Source organism: Silurus aristotelis (assembly GCF_946808225.1).
Source record: "Silurus aristotelis genome assembly, chromosome: 11".
NCBI lineage: Eukaryota > Metazoa > Chordata > Actinopteri > Siluriformes > Siluridae > Silurus > Silurus aristotelis.
This window is the reverse complement of record NC_139584.1, coordinates 13618457-13640965: the sequence shown is the minus strand read 5'-3', so window position 1 is coordinate 13640965 and position 22509 is coordinate 13618457. Positions and strand designations below refer to the sequence as shown.

The window sequence follows — 22509 nt, the reverse complement described above, 5'->3', positions numbered from 1 at the left end:
ATCCACGAACCGTTGCTCTGCGCTGTCGCACTGCTTTGCAGGCTGTTGCCTAGGGCTCCGTAACCACGGAAACTGTAATTGAGCCCCCCATTGGTGTACAGCTGGTCCTGGGTGTAGGCTGAGGCAGCCAATGAGAAGCCTGAGTGGGCCACAGCCGCTGGGTCTCTGGAGTTGGGCTTGTCTGTAGAAATTGACTCATCCTACAGAGGGCAGCATTAAAAAAGAAAAAAGTACATATTACATACACTCTTGTGAATAGTATTTCTTCTGTATTTATTTAATCACTTACTTCGGCAAATAGTCGATTTCTGGTAAAACAGTTTATTTATCAAATTTTCCTATCTCAAATACATTGTTGAATTATTATTTAATGCTTAATGTTAAAAAAAAATAAATAAATTTTACTCTAGAAATGTACTCTTTTTGCTGTCACAACTTGGTCATCAATGCTCTGCATTAGGGGTAATGTGGGTGTTCAATCAGGAATTACACAGGTAGGAAACGTATAATTTCAGCTATATTGTACAAGTCTGCAAGCTTGTGTCTGTTTCTGTACAAAAAGTCTTGCAAAATGTATCAGATTTTTTATATTTCTTTACTGACCTACTGTCTCTCTGTCTCACACACAAATACACATGCACTCACATGGTTCTGGTAGATGTCAAGGCGCATTCTCTTGGCAGCATTGCGTGTCTCACTCTCACAGGCAGCTGCCAGAATGTTTTCAGCCATGGCCGAGGTGAGGTGTGGTGGGGTGGGCCGTGTCTAAACAAAAGCAGAAGTTACAAAAAATTAATACAGCCAAGGATAATACATGTTGCAATGGTTCATTTTCATTTTCTACAAGACATTCCAAACAAAAAAAATGAGTTATTATTAAGTTTCAACATCCACAGCTACTACACAGAAACAGTAGGCTCTTTAGATATGTTAAGGTTTAGCCCATAAGACATAAATAGATACCCAGCATTTCTCATGATCTGGTGGAAGCATTCTCCTCAAGGATTTCTTTAAAATTATAATTGTGTATGTATATATATATATATATATATATATATATATATATATATATATATATATATATATATATATATATATATATATATATACATACATATACATACACACACACATATACAGTACAGACCAAAAGTTTATATATATTATATATACAGTACAGACCAAAAGTTTGGACACACCTGCTCATTCAAAGAGTTTTCTTTATTTTCATGACTATGAAGGCATCTGAACTATGCCTTCATAGAGTCACACTGAAGGCATCAAAACTATGAATTAACACATGTGGAATTATATACATAACAAAAAAGTGAACTAAAAATATGTCATATTGTAGGTTCTTCAAAGTAGGCATCAAAAGAATGCCACGAGTGTGCAAAGCAGTAATCTAAGCAAAAGGTGGCTACTTTGAAGAACCTACAATATGACATTTTTAGCTGTTTCACACTTTTTTGTTATGTATATAATTCCACATGTGTTAATTCATAATTATGTTTGATGCCTTCAGTGTGACTGCAATTTTCATAGTCATGAAAATAAAGAAAACTCTTTGAATGAGAAGGTGTGTCCAAACTTTTGGTCTGTACTGTATATATACACATATATACACACATATATACATACATACATACATTTATACATACAAGGAAACCCCAACTTACAATATTAACAAATTACAATCCATAATTTAGCAAAATTGAGCAATTAACACTATTGTAATGTATGAACTTTACAGTATATATGTTTGTGGCAGCGGGTGAATGCACACGCGCAACACAGATAAAAGGATTACATAAAAAATTATATACCTCAAAGCCTCCTTTCTTCATGCGTCTGCAGGATTTGAGGTAGGTGCGAATGCGTTTACGAGATCGCTCTTGGAACTCTGGGAATTGACGGCTGCAGGACTCAATGATGGCCTGGATCTTCTCTTTTGGTTGCTTAGAGATGGGCACCATCCGGTCCAGATTCTCATCCACAAACAGCCGTACAAACATCTGGAAATAAATGGGGAAATGGCTATTGTAATTGAGATCAAATGAGAAACAGAAAGAAACTGCTGATAGAAGAGAAAAAACTAAAAGAAACAAAAATAAATAACAAAGAAAAGTTGGACAAAACTGTATAAAAATAAAAATAAATATAGAACCTGTTTTTTTAGTTTACTGAATGATGAATGAAGGCAGGAACAGCATAATATTAAAAATGTATATATATATATATAAAAGATTTCAGAAAAATGTCTCACATTGAAAGCTTTTAGTCTCTCGGGGTCTAGACCTTCTGTGTCATTAATCTTGTCGCTGTCATCGTGATCATCATGATCATCATCGTCATCATCCATGACCTGAGTGCGTGTTGTATTCAAGTCTTCCGTGGACATGCTCACTTCAGTCTTTACCGAGTCGTAGCTTCCTGAGCTGTACTGAGGAGACTGGATTCACACACACCAGGGATAAAGAAAATCAATTCCTTTACCTTCATACACAGAAAACACAAAATTAAGTCAATTCCCATTTCTCAGTGCAATATATCAGGAGTGTGTGTATTTTACAGTCCAGGAATCTAGTTGATAAGTTATACGCCTATGGAAAGCATAGTGGAGAACCTGCAGCACACACTTGAAATCCCACCGAGCACCACAGGAGGTAATGTGACATTTAGAGACAATGCATGGCGTATATTATGAACACTCCGAATCTTAAGAGCAATTGTCTCCCTCACCTTGTTGCCGTACTCTGTTTTGATTATGTATTTCCTGCTGGGGTCAGCAGGGTATGGTGCAAGTGCAGGATTAACCAGGTTGAGGGGCTGCTGGCCTTCTTCTGAGGATGAGGAGGATGAGGTGGTGCTGAAGTCCAGTGGCGCTGTGGTTCCATTACTAGTGACCTCTTCATATGGTATCACACCATCTGTCACAGGAATGCCCCCAGTCACCACAGCAGCACCGGTGGGAGGTGCGAGGGAAGGGAGTCCATTAGTGCTGGCACTCTCAGAGGAGGAGTCATCTGTGAGAAACAACGATAGCGAAACGAGGAAGTGAATGGGAACAGAAGGAGGACATGTCAGTGATGTTTTTTCCACCCTCACATATCCAATTAGCCCACCTTACTCAAATAATAATAATCACATAAACCTTTCCTTTTCTTTGGACATTCTACATTGATAAACAGACTAGGTCCATTTATTAGACTTACATGTTTGAGCGTATGCTTTAAGAGCGTGTGTGTAAGCATATCTGCATTTGTGTTTGTGTGTGTGTTTGTGTGTGTGTGGGCAGTGGTCAGTGGTTAGTGTTCCACTTTGTCAATGTCTCTGGGTCAGGGAGTGTGCATGTACAGAGCGAGAGTCAGTTCAGTGTTAGATTACTGGAAAGGGGGTTGGATCTGGAGCCTTCAAGAGAGCGGTGCATTAAAACAAGGCTTATTGAAACAAAAAGAGCAGCAGATGGGGGAAGACCAAGCTGATGCACAGAAAAGTGGATGGGGGGAAGGACAAGGATGGCAAAAGCTGCCACATATCTTTTACCATCAAAAAAAAAAAAAAAAAAGGCAACGGAGGACGAAGTTGCTACTCTTTCCATTAGTAGGGCGAATTATTATAAGACGATGCATGCGCATTCCTTTATTTGGTTTATAAAAACCAACAATATTGCATTGAATATTTTAAAGTATAGCAGGTGCATTAAAAGCTTCCCTTTCCCCCCCAAAAAAATCCCACTGGCTACATGTTTTCCCCTCTCTGCTTTCAGGAAGATTACTCCTCTACCCAACATGAACTTCCTCAGGAGACAGCAACATCATTGCCCCTCTCTTTGCATGAACACTCCAGAGACTATTACACCCATAATAATAAATCAATTGCACACATACACCTTCTATAACCACCTTCCAACTTTTTCTTTTGTGGTATATATACTAAAATTGCTGTATTCAATCTGAAGCTGGACACTGCTATTTAATCATGTTCTTGTAACTCCTATCTAACTATGTTTATTCCTATTGAAATGTATGTAGGTTTTTCTTTATTGCACAGAAAAAAATCATTATTCTATGTATTAGATTCTACCCAAAGACACTGGGGTGAGCCTGTAATTTGACTAGATTTATTTGGTTCCTTATATAACCACATGATCATACAAATAAATGGAGTCAAGGAGTCCAGCAAAGTGAAAGTCAATGAACTAAAACTGATTCTGTTCAGTGATTCAGCACCACCTCATCCAAATAGCCAAATTCAGAGGTGCCTGAAACAGAGCAGTACATTGTGTCTACAGTCCACCTGCAATAAATCTCCATCAACAATATTCTGACATTTCTATCCTAGAATTCAGTGATTTATACTTATTCTGACATTTTTTCGGGAATAATAATATTTTTGAGCCATTTATTCGATCAGTGCTGCTCATAACAACATCCAATCTAAGGCTTCCTCCTCATTCTTACACATTCTACACTTGATGTTCAATATGCTGGATACATACATTTGTATTTCTTAATTGCGTGCTATGTGTACGTATCTCATTATCATAAGCATTTCTAAAGTGTCACCACTTTGAAACTTGTCTGAACTTTGTAGACATCTAATACAGTTATAATAAAACTAAAAAGATAATATTGTCTTATAGTGGCAAAAATTAATTTAAGGAACATTATCCTGAAGTTGTCCCACCATTTGTAGACAGTTTTTTGTTTTATATTAATATGAACCAAATCAAATAAACAAATATGGCTTTATTTCTAGAATTTTCACATTGAATGAATCTTATATGTTTTATGTCTATATACACTTTTTTTTTGTACACACTTTAAAACTACTAATTGTTTCTAAATGACAATTGTCCAGAGGAAAAAACAGACAAACAAACATTAAATTCTTATAAAATAGATTATAAAAAAACAAGTACGAGTACATCTGTGCAATTAGAACTCAGGAGTTCATGTGCTTATGGCATTCATTAAAGCCTATTTTGATGCCTGGTGATAAAAACTACTATAGTGTGTGAATGTCAGAACATTAGTACGATTACAGTTAACAAAAATGTTTTATCATTGATAAGTTTAGTTTTCATGACAGTTTTTGTTAACAATAATAATCTTGGGCATGGTTGACCTTTAAGACAGATTCCTGAAAGGATACTAAGAGAAATTAGGCTCTTCCATGCAATTACAGCAGATGAGCATAACCTACTGCCCTGATGCTGACCCCTGACCACTTTTCCTAACACTCATCTCTCTTTAAGATAATTCCCTTTGGAGACTCCACAGCTCTCTGTCAAGGGCAAGACAGCCTAAACCCCATGTGCTGCTCTTCCTCCTCTTTCCTCATCCCTGGTCACACAGGATTAACCCACAAAATCAGCAGTGCAAGCTGCTCCTCCTCTCCCTGGCCTGGCTCTGAGTGACCCACCAGCCCCTCCCCAAGCAGCCATTTTAGAAAACCCTCCTCTCTGCTGCAATCAGTCCAAGTACAGAACAGAATGGAGCCACAAGAGACAAAGAAAGACACACACACACACACACACACACACACACACACACACACACACACACACACACACACACACACACACACACACACACACACTTAATGAAATACAGGGATTGAATCCTGTATGCATATTGTATACTAGAACAAATGCAAAGGAAAGAAATATACTTGTAGAAATTGAGATTGCTATAGGCAGTACAAAAGTGAAAATTGTTTTGAGCAACAACCCACTTATATGTAATAAATAAAGGTTTAATTATCATTTTATTCTCTTCTAAAAGAGATGTTCACCCAAACACGTCAATCAGATGGCTGGTATTCAATTAAATCATTCGAGAGCCTGAAAAAGACTGCGTCATAATTTTTAAACAGCAAGTCCAAACTAGCCTAAGTGGTATAGTAAGAAGCATCTGAAAGCCTTCAAACTTCTCTTAATGGTTTGAGATAACTCTGTCATCCATTTGAAAAGCTCCCATTCAGTATATAATGGACAAGTGTAAGAGCAAAGCACTGAAAATAGGTTGTAATGGACTACAGCCATCAAAAATGATCTTCACAAGGCACTTACCTAACCTTTAACAATCTTAACTTGTACAATAAGATTCAGAAGTCTAAATCCACACTATTGCAGTTTATTAAAAATATATATCAAGATTATATCATATTATATGAAAATATCAAGTTAATAAATGTTATGTTACTAAACACAACATTAATAATAAAGTATAAAACATGACTCCAAATATGACATCTTATATTTACAACAATCTTTTAAAACTTAACTTCTCTTAACTTCTATCAATGAAGCCTTTCACAAATTTTATGAAAGTTTTCATGAATGACTCTTAGCTAATGTAACTGGTTCTTAACTTTTTAAACTTTCATATGCTCGAAAATATCTGTGTATCAGGAAACTGCAAATGCACTTTATTCAAATAGGATAGTAGTAAAACTGAGCTTGATGCAAAGGCAAGTATTTGAAAATGTATGATACACTGATATGCAAGGTATATTGTGAGAACATTGATATGCAGTGCAGAGAACTTGCTACAACTGTTACATATGAATATTTATTTCCTGTGAAAATTCTTTGAGTCAAATGAATAAGCAACTGCTAAATCATGCCACTAGTATTCTAAAATAACTTTTCCTCCTCTGTCATTCATTACACTGCATTAGCTAGTAGGACAATTCATTAATTGAATTAAAAGTTCATTCATTAAAAAAATTTAAATAGCCTGAGCAAACTATTAATCCATATTTTGTCTTTTAAAATTTAAATGTATAATAGCATGCTAAGTCAGACCAGAGTTGGCAATGAAATCAAGCTGTCCCTACAGAATAGAAAGATGGAAATGAGAGAAAGATGGATATAGAGCACTGTCTAACCTTCTTCCTCTTTGATGCTGGGTTGTGGGGGCGTGGCCTTCCTCTCTGGTCGTGGCTCAGGAGTGCCGCTGGGCGCTGCTGCTGGAGCGCGCTCAGTAGAGCCCCATGCTGGCTCAGCCATATCCGGGTCTTCACTGCTCACTGAACTCTCATCCTAACAGGGTGGAACAGATGGAGAAAAGCACAGAGGGTATAGATGAGGTGGACAGGTGGGAGGAGAAAGAGAAGATGAAGAAAAGGTTCACAAGATTAAAAAACAAGGGAAGAAAATAGACTGGTTAAAAAAAAATGGCTAAAAATGTATTTGTGAAATTTCACTCAAATAAAAACCTCATGTGGAAAAACCACCATAAAACCACAGGCTCTAATTAAAATCCCGTCAATAATTTGTAAAAAAAAAAAAAAAAGTGCTATCTTCATAGCATCTGCAGAAGTATACAGACTAACAGTGAAAAGATTCTGCATACACTTCCCTCCGCTAGCCCAAATATTACAAATATGATTATAAACATTAACAAACAAAACGATAAAATCATAACCAAGTGTTGCCAGACTTAAATACGGTGTGTATGTATATAAATATATAATATTATTCTTAACCTTTTATACTCTGTAGTTATACTTTTAATATACTTTTATACTTTTTTATTAAATTTTTATATTCATTTATATTTTAATGTTTAGATTTGGACAGTCATAAAAAGCATTTCACTACGTATGTGGCAAATAAAATTGGAATTTAATTCTTGAAGATGTGCATCCACTTCCAGCATACTAGGAATGAAAAATAGAAAACTGAGAAAAATGGCTTGAAGAGTGACTTGAAGAAGTGCTATTTTTAACTTTCCCCAATGATGCTCATGGATTCATGACATGGAGGCAAGTGGATGGAGACAAATGCCAAGGCAGGAAGGGGGTGGCTGAGAGGGGGGTTGTGGGCTTTGGAATGACTTACAAAGCTTGCCTTTACTTGATTATAACATTTGTGTATGTGGGCAGTTTTTGTATCTTGATGAAGATCACAGTTATCTGACCATGTCAATACATTTGGCTGTTCCCCACAATAAACTTTTTTAACAAAAGCAACAGCTTATTTAAAACATGCTTGGGTTTAGGCATAGCAATTAATTTGCTTCACCGATAAATTCAATAAAAGTTTCTCACAATGACAGTAAGACAATGCTGTGCATATGTTATGTGACAAAATCTCTCTTTCAAATAAATAGCTGTGATATCAAAAGGGACAAAAATATAGGTTTGGACATTTCAGAGCTTCAGATAATCTCTGACATATGGCAAAGTATCCTTACTAGTATGGTTCTAGTAAATCAACTTATTCAGTGTAAATGTAAACATCCTCCCCAAAGAAAACACATTACCCCCTAAAGAATATCCTTACACCAATAAATGACCTTTGGGACAAAGCTGCTGGCAATCACCAGCCCCCAACTTAACATCTCACGCATGTGTCATCTTCTAAAACAATCCATCATCCCATAATACACAATTGTAGTCATTCCCAAAGCTCCACTTTTATTCATTCACTGGACTATTACAAACATGCAATATATACCAACATATCAGCTTGCCTATGTGTAGAGTAAATCTAATACAACATCCCAACCCCCCAACAATACCCTCACCCAAAAGACCACAGTCTCTCCACACATCCCCAACCACCAACCCAACCCTGCCAACTCACCCCCCCCCCCAACCTTCATCGAAATACTCCACCCTCTAGTACGCCCATCAAAAAAAGGCCTAGAGACTATAGATAATAGAAATTGTGATTTCATATTCTGTATGAATATATGAGTCTCGTACCTAAACTATATTATATCTGCCCCTCTGGCTCACTGTTTGTCAATCCCCATAGTAACCAGCAGACGTGAAGTGGAGCTGTAGAAAGAGAAGGTTGTATAGGTGTGCATTAAATATGGAGGTATGTGGGGGAGTAAAAAATACAGAGAGACGGATGGACGCATTCTTATTGGCCTTTGTGCCCATGATTACAACACACACCCCCCTCCAAACTGCCCTAGTGTGTTACCTCAACGAAAGCTTCTAATGTAATGCGACAAAGCACTTAAGAAAAAAGCTGACTAGCCTGGCTCCCCACTGCTTGGAGACGAGTCCTGAAAAGCTTCGGCTCAACTAAAAGTTGCCACATGGTGATTTTCCAAACCTGATCGACAGCACGATGATTCCAGTCATGTCTACATGGGAAATAATTTGTCACTGACTGGGTGATACCTGACTGTGAGACATCAAACATTTTGCATATTTAAATCTTGCAGCTCTGAGTGTTATCTGCTGTTATCTACACCCATTCTATTAGGTCTGAAAGAGCTGAATGTATAACATTTAGACTCTCAATTACGGAATGCAAGGAAGAAAGTCTTTTACTCTCTTCTAAATTCTAAAGCATATGCATAAGTCTTGTATTATAAGATATAAACTGTCACCGCATTTGATTTGATGTTTACATTTTCATTGATTGAAATACGTTGCAAACAGTAAACTTGGGATGTGATGTTAATGCTTTAAACCAGAGCTGTGCTAAGCACTGATACACAAGCACATGCACTATTGTTTTCCTGTGCCTGACTCATTTGTTCAGTCAAACATCACATAACGATGAGTCTTTTAATGCATCCACGTCATAATGGGACATAGTTAGTGTAAAGTTTGATAGACCTATTGCATGCAAAGAAGGGAGCAGAATGTAAAATAAATGTACAACTGAAAAGACATGAGAACAAGATGAAATCATACTAACATAATCATTGCTCATGTTTTGCCATATATCCCAGCCAATCACGCATCAGATGCACAAAACACTTGCAACTTTCAAAAATACGCATATTTCTTCAACGGTAATACTGTGGCTTCAGTAATGGTGATGCCAGTGAAGCTCACTGATTAAACTGTTTTGAACTCAATTAAACCCGAAGCAGCCATCAAGATACTGGATAGGGAGGTGAAGGGATAAAGCCACAAACAAGAGAGGAAGAAGGAACGCTTCTGGTAAATGTTCTAATGACTGGAGGGAGGATTTAGCTGTCCAGTTTTCTGGCCTCATGGGATGGGGGATGAGGGATTAGGAGAGACAGAGACAAGGATCAAGGAAGTAAAAAAAAAAAAAGAGAGAGAAGGAGAGCGAGAGAGAGAGAGCGAGAGAGAGAGCGAGAGAGAGGACATGCTAGTAGGAGGATTAAAACTAAGGATTTTAAGCCAGTGTTGCTGTGAGTGGGACGTCACTACATTTGACTTCTACTGTTGATATTATTGAAGAATAATAAAGCTTTAAAAAGATTATGAAGTGAAAAATCACAAATTTCTCATTGCTGCTGGTTTCACATAACTTGGCAACAAAAGCTTGCAGAAAGTCGGCTCTGTTACTGGGAGCAAAGTAATATTGGACCAATATTGAGTTTTCGATGCAGGTCCTGTTACAGAAATGAGAAGGTGAGGGGGGTGGGGGGTGGAGGTTAAGTGCTGATGCATGCCTACTATGTAAAATATATGTAGACCTGAGCATGTTCTTTCGTTTCTTGTATACATGCCGGCACAGGCCCTGTATATTGATTGAATGTAAATAGCGTGTATCAGTATCGCAGAGCAGTGGGCAGGATGTTCTCCTGAAGGTAACAACGTTACACTTGGGCAGGTTTTTAACAGCAGTGCAGGCACAAGGATATCTGCAGCAATGGAAGGGCAGGAATAATTTAATAATTCTCTCTCTCCCTCTCTCTCTCTCCCTCTCTCTCTCTCCCTCTTCCTTTCTCTCTGTCAGAAAGATACAATAACATTACATTAAGTTGGTCTCGAACAAATATTGATCATTTCTAGTCCAGCTGCAGGAGGAAGAAAGTTGCAAGCCTGACGCTTTTAGAGGAACCTTTTAAACCGACTGCAGCAGAGGAGACATAACACTGTACAGGGTCATAAATACTGTAATTCTCATGTGAATTTAGTCATGAGACAAAAAAGGAAGTCCTCAAAAATGTTAACAGTCCTGCAGCAAGTTTATCAACAGGATAAAAATCCATTCACATTTTATGGTAATATCAGTGTGTGAAATTTAATAAGACCTCTAGTGTAAATGCCTCAGTCGTGTACAGCTCATTTCGCTCTCTGAGGTCAGAAGCAGTAACTTCGAGTTGTCAGAAAGGTTAGCATGTGCTGCGCTAACTGTGTAGTTTTTCATAATTAATGAAGTGAATTAATCCCTTTATCTCCTACCTTGCTTGAATAGCTCCAATATTTTCGCCTGAATTCCCCTACGGACCTGAATAAGCCGTGTGTGTACGTGGTGTCGTCCCTCGCAGCGCCGGCGCGCGCTCTGCCATCCTCCTCTAAGAATCACGCTCGCGCAACTCACTGTGAGGGGGCGGGGTCACCACTAACTGTTAAACCACGCCCAATCGCAGTGACGGAGCAGTCGGATCTGACTTGATTGACAGTTGTGAGGCCGCCCACCTTCCTGCGCTATCAGTGCTTACTTCTTGTTTAGGTCCATGCATCAGCAATGAGTGCACTTCAACCTTCCTACTGTCTAAAACTATTTATAATGGTGTTAAAATATTCCAACTTATTATACAAATATTCATCCTTATGCATGAGCTTTTATGAATTATCCTGCAACTACAGGACCTGAATGTTTAAATAGGAATGGAGTATTTAAAGTTTACACAGATAACGTAATGGAATGATGTCAAAAAGGGTTTAATGCATAGACTCCGATTCCTCAGACCTTAATGTATGCTATATAAAATACTCTACTGCTGTTACAGATTAAAAAATAAATAAATCTTGTTATAAGAACTTGTGAAAAATTGTGCTGATATATATATATATATATATATATATATATATATATATATATATATATATATATATATATATATATAAACTTTTAATTTATATATAAATTCAGTACAGGTGAACACTGCTCTCTGGTGTTAAAATGCTGTAATAGAATTATAACTATTCTGCCAAGCTACACCACAGACTATGTAGTCAAATCTGTTTAGTTAGAAGTGCACATTTATGGTATTTTTGCTATATTTATGGTAAATATTTAGGCCTAAGTTTGAATTATATTGAATAACTGTTTAAAAACAGTATGTGTCCAGATCGAGTGGTACTGTAAGGAGTTGTCACAAACTGTTGACACAAACACTGCTTTTTTTATAAACTCATGTATAAACTATTTAGAGAGGTATATTAGTAACCCATGAACTGCTATTCCCGGCACCCAGGTATATACTGTTGCTGAGGCAACCAAAGCTATAGAGGTTTACCTTGACAACCACGTCCTGCAAATTACGGCCCAGCAGCAGATCTCGTGTGGTACAATGTACTGAACTGTATGCTTTTTACCTTCAGCAGGATCACACAGCCTACGTCTACAGTCTATATCACTTTTTCGGCCCTAAGTGTGAATTATACAATGGGCCTATTAATATATCCATGTCATAATGAGACAGTTCTCCATGTAGAGTTTAGAGGCCTGATGATTATGTTGGGTCTAAAGCATACAAAGAGGTGAGCAGAACGTAAAATCAATTTACAACTGGAAAGATAAAAGAAATAGATTGAATCATAATAAAATTATCAATGCTCATGGCATGCCATATACCTCAGCCAATCGTTTAACAGATGCAGAAAAACGCTTGTTATATAGTCCGTCATTTTACACTTCTTTATTATTTTTATCATTACACAATGTATAATTAGAAGAAATCATTTTAACTAAAATATGCTCTCTACTTGCAAAAACCATGCCTCAGGTAAACCTCATATGCTGAAATGATACAAATTCGAAGGTAGCACACATCATTTGATACCTATTTTATATCTACCCATGCAAAAGTAATAGAAATGGATGGACTGGAAATGTGTGTGTGTGTGTGTGTGTGTGTGTGTGTGTGTGTGTGTGTGTGTGTGTGTGTGTGTGTGTGTGTGTGTGTGTGTGTAATGTGTGTAATGTAACCTGTTTTTTTCTTCTAAGTGATATGCTATTCTTAATAGCAATTTACTTAAAAGATTTGTAACATATTTTTGCCCAGGTAAGTTACAGTTATCCTATATTCACATATCGAGCAGAATTAGCACATCAATGTTAATTGAGAATCTGACTTAATTTAAACTAGTTTTGTCCCAAAGGTCATTTATTGGTGTAAGGATATTCTTTAGGGGGTAATGTGTTTTCTTTGGGGAGGATGTTTACATTCACACTGAATAAGTTGATTTACTAGAACCATACTAGTAAGGATACTTTGCCATATGTCAGAGATTATCTGAAGCTCTGAAATGTCCAAACCTATATTTTTGTCCCTTTTGATATCACAGCTATTTATTTGAAAGAGAGATTTTGTAACATAACATATGCACAGCATTGTCTTACTGTCATTGTGAGAAACTTTTATTGAATTTATCGGTGAAGCAAATTAATTGCTATGCCTAAACCCAAGCATGTTTTAAATAAGCTGTTGCTTTTGTTAAAAAAGTTTATTGTGGGGAACAGCCAAATGTATTGACATCTGCTGACATACTATATTTTTGGTCATAAATGCATCCGGAAAGTATTCACAGTGCTTCACTTTTATCACATTTTACTCTGTTACACCCTTATTTCAAAATATATTATATTCATTATTTTCCTCAAAATTCTACAAAAAATACCCCATGATGACAATGTAAAAAAACATTTACATAAGAACTCACTTATTCACTATTTGCCATGACACTCAAAATTTAGCTCAGGTGCATCCTGTGTCCTCTGACCATCCTTGAGATGATTCTACAACTTGACTGGAGTCCACCTGTGGTTAATTCAGTTGATAAGGACATGATTTGGAAATGCAGATGCCTGTCTATGTACAGTCCCACAGTAAACAGTGAATGTCAGAACACAAACCAAGCCATGAAGTCCCTGGAAATGTCTGTAGACCTCTGAGACAGGATTGTATCAAGGCACAGGTCTGGGGAAATGGTTTTTGAAGCATTGAAGGTCCCAATGAGCACAGTGGCCTCCATCATCCATAAACGGAAGATGTTTGAAACCACTAGGATCTTCCTAGAGCGGGTCGCCCGGCCAAACTGAGTGATTTGGGGAGAAGGCCCTTAGTCAGGGAGGTGACAAAGAACCCAAGGGTCACTCTGAAAGAGCTCCAGCCTTTCTCTGTGGAGAGAGGAGAACCTTCCAGAAAAACAACCATCACTGCAGTACTCCACCAATCAGGCCTGTAGAGTAAAGTGGCCAGACAGAAGCCACTACTTAGTAAAAGGCACATGACAGCCCGCTTGGTGTTTGCCAAAATGCACCTGAAGGACTCTCCGACTATAAGAAACAAAGATTGAACTATTTAGCCTAAATCCCTATAGTGAAGCATGGTGGTTCAAGCATCATGCTGTTGGGATGTTTTTCAGTGGCAGAAACTGGGAGACTAGTCAGGATTGAGTGCTCTGGACCTCAGACTGGGGCAACAGTTCATCTTCCAACAGTACAACGAACCTAAGCACACATTCAAGATAACAAAGGGATGGCTACAGGACGACTCTGTGAATGTCCTTGAATAGCCCAACCAGACCCCAGACTTTAACCTGATTGAACATCTCTGGAGAGATCTGAAAATTACGGTGCACCAACGCTCCCCATCCAACCTGGGGAACTTGAGAGGATCTGCAAAGAAGAATGGGAGAAACTGCCCAAAAAATAGATGTCCAAAGCTTGTAGCATCATACTCACAAAGACTTGAGTCTGTAATTGTTGCCAAAGGTGCTTCAACAAAGTATTGAGCAAAGGCTGTGAATACTTATGCACATGTGCAACGACGATGAATCACCTACCGGGAAGAGATCTGAAGCCTGACAGCGTGGTGTGCCACCAACAACCTGACCAGCCTACCGGGAAGAGATCTAAAGCCTGACAGTGTGGTGTGCCACCAACAACCTGACCCTCAAAGCCATGAAGACTAAAGAGCTCATTGTGGAAAATCTAACAGCAGGAGACACTTTCTAGTCTACACCAGTGGAATTGAAGTACAGCGGGTCTCCAGCTTTAAGTCTTTGGGAGTTCACATCTCTAAGGATCTGTCCTGACACCAGAACAATTCAGCTCTGGATGGGAAGGCACAACAATGCCTGTACTTCTTGAGGAGTCTTGAGAAAGCTCATCTGTCCCCAGGGATTCTAATAGGTTTTTACTGCTCCATCATTGAGAGCATCCAGTGGAAACTCCATCACTGTATGGTATGGAGGCTCCACTATGTGTGAGAGTAAAGCCCTGCAAAGGGTGGTCAAAATCACTGGCACCCAACTACCTTCCACTGAGCATCTTCTTCACAGCAGATGTCTGTGCAGAACTCACAAAATCATCAAGAACTCTTCACATCCCAGTCACAAACTGTTTAACCTCCTTCCATCAAGAAGGAGATACAGAACCATACACACCAGAACCAGCAGGTTCAGGTACAGCTTTTTTCCATCCACCATCATCCTACTGAACTCTACACTACACTGTTAGATCACTGTATAACTTCTGTAGAGTTGTAGATACAATGTAATGGAATGCATACTGTAATTTTCTATATCCCTCATTCTCTACACATATTGTGCCTTACATGCTTACATACTGTGCATATACTTACATATTTTTCTGCACTTGTAAAACTGCACAATTGCTACTATTTGCACTTCTGGTGGAGGCTAAACTGCATTTTGTTGCTGTGCTATGCAATGACAATGTTCTATCTATCTATCTATCTATCTATCTATCTATCTATCTATCTATCTATCTATCTATCTATCTATCTATCTATCTATCTATCTATATGTGTGTTTTTTTATACATTTACAAACATTTTACATTGTCATTATGGGGTATTGTTTGCAGAATTTTGAGGAAAATAATTAATTTAATCCATTGTGGAATAAGGCTGTAACATAAAATGTGGAAAGAGTAAAGCGCTGTGAAAATTAAAATTTGTATGCCAACAAAATGAATTTGGACATTTTCTATTTTTAAAGTTGAAGATTTTTAAAACGACTGATAAGATTCAAACACAAACACTATATCAGTTTACACATCTACATATACTGTTTGTGTAAAGAAATAACTGCACAATAAGTCAATTTTGTGTGAATGTTATATAAATACCAATGTTCCAAAAATGCTTAACATGTAGTTAATCATTATAATATTTTATATATAATATATATTTTTTTTTATTTTGCACTTTTCCCCTAGGACCTCAGCAGTTCATCAGCAGTTGACTTGACAAATAAAACTAACCGTTTTAAACGATTGCACACACTTTCTCAAGTTGTCTGTGTTTTTTTTCTTTTCTTTTTTTTTTTAAGAAGTGAAAATGATTTGTTCTCTTCATTTGCACAATGAAACTCTTTGTTCCTCTTTCATGAAATTTCACTGCTCCACCATTGTGCGCTTACCTGCTCGTTGGTATTCATGCACTGTAGTTTCATCTGTTTCAGGTAGGTGGCAGTAAGAGGCATGTTGTAATCAATAAGGTCTGGGACCAGTGAGGTGGGTCGGTCATTTTCTGTGGGGGTAAAATCTGCTTTAGTGCTTATATTAAATATAATAATGCATCTCTCTCTCTTACACACACACACACACACACACACACACACACACACATTGGAGACAACAATGTGAACATTTTATACTAAAACAGTATATCATGAAAGAATAATATTACCTGCAAATAACATATAATTATGTCTGTGTATATTGCAATACATTGAAAAAAAACGAAAAAAACATGTTTTAGCAAATATCCACAGGTGGACCAGTAGAGTAGACCATGAGTAACTGCTTAGTGAACAGTGCCTATGTCTGTCCACTGGATGGCGTTGTTGTAAATTAGAAGTACAGCAATTCATAAAACATATCTTGGGTCTTTGTTCAAACACAATAAGCACTAAGTTTGTTTCGCACAAAGTTCTGTTGATGCTAGAGCATCTGCTGACACTGTCAAACAGGCATAACACAAATCTGTCTAATATCTGTGAAATGTAGAATGTAAGGGGACAGATTGCCACTATTTCATAAAAACATCCCCTTTCAATGTTTTCTCCACCTGGATTAAACTTAAAAGGAGACAACACAGAAAATCCACTTTTACTGCAGCTTCAGAGCATTTAGAAATAAACTTTCACAGAATGTAGATTAGTCACTTACTAATGACTAACAGCAGGCAGGCGTCATTTCTCTCTGGTAAAGGGACTAAAATAACCAAAGTTCTGCATGGTAATATGATAATATACATCATACATGTAATCGGAAACCAAAATTGTTTCATGCAGACATTAAATATATACCACTGACTACTACTACTGAATAATATGTTTAAAGTTCACTTACTATGAGTTAGTTCTCTTAGAAGAACATACTGTTTAGAAGATGAACAATGGGGCACCTTTTCAACAACTTATGATTGCACATTGAGGAGCATTGGTTAAATGTGAAATGTTTTAGTTTAGTATATTTTCTAATCACAAATGTGTATGATTAGCAATATTGAAATCATCGTGTGTGTTTAAGAGGTTACTCCTAGCATAGGAGTATTTGCCCAGAAATTATACCATATGTAAAGCTAACCCTAAATTAGAATAAGTGTATTTTTACATGTAATATTCAATCAGACTCAATTCAAACCTTTGAACTCTGCAGTGCTGGGGTTGATGTGCATTCTCTTCTGGCATTCCCCACAGCTCATCAGGAAGCGGGTCACAGCCTCGCGGGGAAGGAAAGCGTATGTCTCTGCAATCTGGCAACCGCAGAAGGAGCGAGAAATGGGGGTTAAGGAGATAGGATGAGAGGATGGAACGGATTAGAGGCATCTTTGTAGGGAATGTTGTCTATAAAAGCTGAAGGGCAAAGATGGCTTGTAATATTTGACTTTAATATTCGATTTAATTTGATTTAATGATTATCTGTACATCTGCATCCCCTGCACAGCAGACTTGATTGTCCTCTGTGATCTTAGGCCTGACCTTTTTTACACATCCCCTCTCTGTCCCTTTTTCTGCTGCAGCTGGTTTGTGTGCAACCTTCATGCACACACAGATCTAGAGTGTGGGGGAGAGAAAGAAAGCAGAGGCAGGAGGCTCATCAGGGATGCCTGGTTCTCCTGATTCGGCCTCAGGCTGCACAGAGGGAAAAGGCCACCCAAGGAACAAACACATGCACTTCCCAAAATGCCACAGCCCAAGACAGCCCTACCATCACAGTGTGCCTGTTGTTGGACTCATAGGCACGGCCATGCTATAAGACCTGACAGCATTTCTCTCCAGGGTAGAGTATAAAGAAAAGGGATGAACCCCAAATCCTTAACACACACAAACACAATGCTCTCGCCTTCTCTCTCCCTCACTCTCATTTGTCGCCTTGGTTTTGAGAAATATGATGAAATAATTTGTTCCTCAAAAAGATCCCTCACACACTGAACAAACATATGAGGTCTGTAATCCAATCTAAAATATTACCACGGCTACATAATATCACCACAAGAGGGCAGAGTTGACAGACAAGACAATGGGTCAAAGGGACAAGTCTTGAATTTGTAATGTCTCACAAAGGAAGTGTTGACTCCCTTCTGTCTGCACTGACCCCAAATTTCCTTTCATTTTCACATCCTATCAGGTGCCAGGTGAAACACACCATCTTCGACTGTAGCCCATATCATATCTAATTTCAGCCTAGATTGTAATTATAATAACTAATCTGAAACTCTGGCATATACAATGCCTCCTAAGCATTTAAACTCCCAAACAGAATTACATTATAGCAAACCATTCTTAAATGGCTCGATTGTTTTCTTTTACCATCTCTATCCAAAGGTGGAGTTGTGATAAACAACCTATCACCATCAGTCATGGCTAATTACAGCCAATCAAAGCCTGTTCAACCACAGCAAATCACACCAATCACAGAGCATCTCTCCCAGTCACACCTCATTTTAAAAGTCACAGCCAATCAACAGACGTTAAGGACAATAAGATAGCGGATAGTGTAAGTGATGGACAGTTGTGCGGGTCTCTGAGGGACTTGGTGTGCCAAATGTCAAAAACAGGCCTATCAAGTGGTTAATAGTTTTAATTAGGTGATTAGTAAAGAGCCTGATGGGGGTGGAAACCTGACACCTGCTTTCACACACTGTGAGATTATAGCTCAAAGACTACAGAGATTTTCACGGGTATATTTTTGTTGACATTTCTCCAATGCAAAAGCAATTCTCAATCAACAGATACCAGATGTAAAGATATATAAAATATTATTATGACATATGTGCGTGTGTTACAGAGAACATACTGAGCAGGTGCGTACACACACACGCACACTCACACACACACACACACACACACACACACACACACACACACACACACACACACACACACACGCACAATTTATATATTGTAATTTTCTAAACTATACACCAGATGTTATGTTTGTTTGATGTTTCTGCTGCTACATATATAATCTACCACATATGGTTTACAAATCTGAAATAATTTGCACTGTTTTGCTAATGATCCCAGTTGTATAGTTACAACTATAGGTTTCTGTTCTGTGTAGTCTGTCCAGCGGATTTGTGTTATTTATTAGTTTGATCAGCTTATCATTATCGCACCCCAAATTGGTTACAGGTTTACAAAAATATCCGAAGGAGTGCTCAACTGGGTTGTGTTTTAACAGGAAGTGTGACTAAACTGTCATCTAAATTCAGAATTGGAAAGTATATAATTGGTTGGTTGAGGTTAAAACAAGCTTAAAACCTAGACTTTCTTTTTAGGGTAAATAAAACATTTTTAGGTGTCGAGAGTGTCACTGCAGGACAACATAAAGATAAAGAAGCATATTAGAGTAGAGTTAAAGTGCGTACACCTTAAATTTGAAAAAACAACACTTTAAGATTTAAGTAAAGCAAAACAATATGCACAACTGCTTTACAGAAATCAAAGGAATCATCTTTCACCATATAGGTGTCCATGTGTTTTGTACACCAAGAGAATCCTGAATGTTTGACCCTTCTGTAAGGGGTCAGGTGAAGGGTTTAGTTGTTAAAATCACATAAATCAATAAAAAAAATAAATGTGTATATAAAATGTGTTAGACAGCACTCTCTACCGTCATCATTAAAACACATATTGAGGTAATATCGTTTGGAAAAACAGAGTTAAAACCCTCTCTGGCACTCTGAAGCAGTTTTTGTGGTGGCTCAACACCTGGCTGTGGTTCATAGTGGCGCAACACCTTCAAACTCTGCAAATGGATTCTTCCTTTATTTGACACATGCCTGTATATACATTTCCATTTTATTTTTTTTACATAAGATTGAGATTAGATAGTATGAAAAGTCAATGAATGAACACAGTCTTTAGTTTCTTTCACTTCAGTAATGTCCTTATAGGGCATCTCATTGGCTGAGAATGTGTGAGACAGGGTGTGATGGAAAGACGGCACAAAGCAAAAAGAGGTACTGAAAAGATATTAGCTCACAGAAAAGCAATCACTATATGCAGATGCAAATGCATCACTGCCATGTAATAGTTTTAAAAGAATTACGCATGCTTAACCATGTTGTTCAAAATTTATAATATTTAAATATCTTAGAATGGTGTGAGAACCGGTTAAAAGACATATTAAACATAATTGCTTAGCTCGCTATAATCATGAAATAGAGAGAATTATTTAGTCAATGCAGTGTTTTTTTTCTCATTTGCAAAGTATAATGAAACTATAATTAAGTGTCTAAATCATTAAACAGAAATCGAGATTTGCCTTCCATTTTAACTTCGAATACCATACTATGAAACGCTTCAATGCACTGATGTACTGTCACTTACTAAGAATTCTGAATATATATATATTATCAGAAAATAAATGACAGCAGAACAAAAGCGATCTGTTTCAGCCAAATTATTCATCTCCTGTGTGTACATTTGTGTGTATTTCAGTGTGAGTTAAAATTTGTGGCATTCTGCTTTACCGCTTTGTAGGTCTTTTTCTGGCCAGCGTGTTTGGGTGCTCTTCCTGGATCTGCACCCATCTCCACATGCATTGCATAAATGATGTCGAAAAAATCTTCCACCACTGCAACACGCTTCAGAGAACTGTCCTGTGACTGTCCGCCATCAGAGCACTGCAGGCCAAAGAAAACAGAAATCATTAGAGGACATTAGATTCTTCGTATGGACGAATTTCTATGCTACTAAAATCTGCTTTCTGGAAGAAAAATGTGCTGCAGAAAATTCCATTACACAATCAACAGGTAAAAAAATGGGCAACTGTATAATATCTAAAAATTGTAAATGTATTATATGCCGCATATACTTTTGTTCAAATAGTGTGAGGTTTGTATATCATTACGAATACATGGGAGCAGTAGATTCTGATAAACAGAACTTTTAATTCACAAATATAAATCAAATTTACACAAATGTAATGAATCTCTATGTTTAAAATTCCAGTATGATTTTCTTTCTGGCCCTAAATAATGAGATAACTGAACTAATATAAACATTTGAGGCATTTTATGTATGTGAGAATAAAAATGACTAGACAGTGCCTCACTGGATCACTGATGAATTCCCTGAGCATATCCCTGAGTCAAGCCTAATGCCTCCACTAGCACAAAAGGCCTTGAGAACAGGGGTTGCTGAACTATGCAATCCACTCAGACAAAGACAAAGAGAGAAAGTGAGAGGCGTGTGGTTTTGAATGCTTTTCCTATTGCATTTTAAAAATAACACAGTTGTTTGCCACACTCGCCCATTGCCCCACCTCCTGCCACAGACCCCCTTTAAATACCTGCTTTCCATCCTCATGACCTCGTTGCTATGGCAACTGTCGGTACTCTTTCAGGCAGGTGTATGGGGCAGCGGGTCATGTGACGCCTGCTGAAACTCTGATTGCTACAACAAGCGCCTGGCACCTCCGTCCCACACGGGCCACATTGTCACCTGTTTGTGCTTATGCGTTTTATTTTTTTCATGTTCTTGCTTTCTTTGTATTCATCCTTTGTTTTCTTTGGTTCACATTTATGTCCCATAACCATTTTGCAGTTTGTGTTTGTGTGTGTGTGTGTGTGTGTGTGTGTGTGTGTGTTTATATATAAATATATAAGCATGCATGGTGAGCAGTTTCTTTCTTCTTTATTAATTTCTTCCCTCCATCATATTTAATACTCGCCTTTGTTCTTTCTTGCTCTTCTTCTCTAGTCCTTTCTACCAGATATTTCCTTCCCCTTTTTGCTCGCTCCTTCTATCCATCTATCTCTTTTTCTGTCCCAGTACCTCTTCCCTCTGTTTTTCTCTCTTGCTCCTCTCTCCCAAGTGCCAGGTAATGAACGTTCCTATGGCAACTAAAACCAATGCGCAGAGTGGGTTCGCTTTAATCCGGCCTTCTCTAGTTGTCCTTCCGTGCATGGGCTTTTACTCCAAATAATAATTATCACCTTTATGATATTCCTATTAGTAAAAGTATGTGCGATTGTCCATGGCTTCAACGCAGTGTTCAGCACAGCATGACAAAATGCGATGTACAAATGTCAGGGGTTTTTGGGGTACCGTCCTGGT

At 37.8% G+C, this 22509-nt stretch overlaps 1 protein-coding gene across 1 annotated transcript in view; it reads right to left on the bottom strand.

Moving 5' to 3' along the window:
- nol4la (nucleolar protein 4-like a) overlaps positions 1 to 22509 on the bottom strand; it is a 45969-nt gene that overhangs the window by 5816 nt on the left and 17644 nt on the right. The window contains exons 3-11 of the mRNA XM_083553505.1: positions 20922 to 21074; positions 17585 to 17696; positions 16357 to 16466; positions 6898 to 7051; positions 2743 to 3026; positions 2267 to 2452; positions 1827 to 2015; positions 646 to 765; positions 11 to 200 (exon numbers count right to left, since the gene is read on the bottom strand). Of these exons, the coding sequence (XP_083409631.1) occupies positions 11 to 200; positions 646 to 765; positions 1827 to 2015; positions 2267 to 2452; positions 2743 to 3026; positions 6898 to 7051; positions 16357 to 16466; positions 17585 to 17696; positions 20922 to 21074 (1498 nt within the window). The remainder of the gene's footprint in view (positions 1 to 10; positions 201 to 645; positions 766 to 1826; positions 2016 to 2266; positions 2453 to 2742; positions 3027 to 6897; positions 7052 to 16356; positions 16467 to 17584; positions 17697 to 20921; positions 21075 to 22509) is intronic.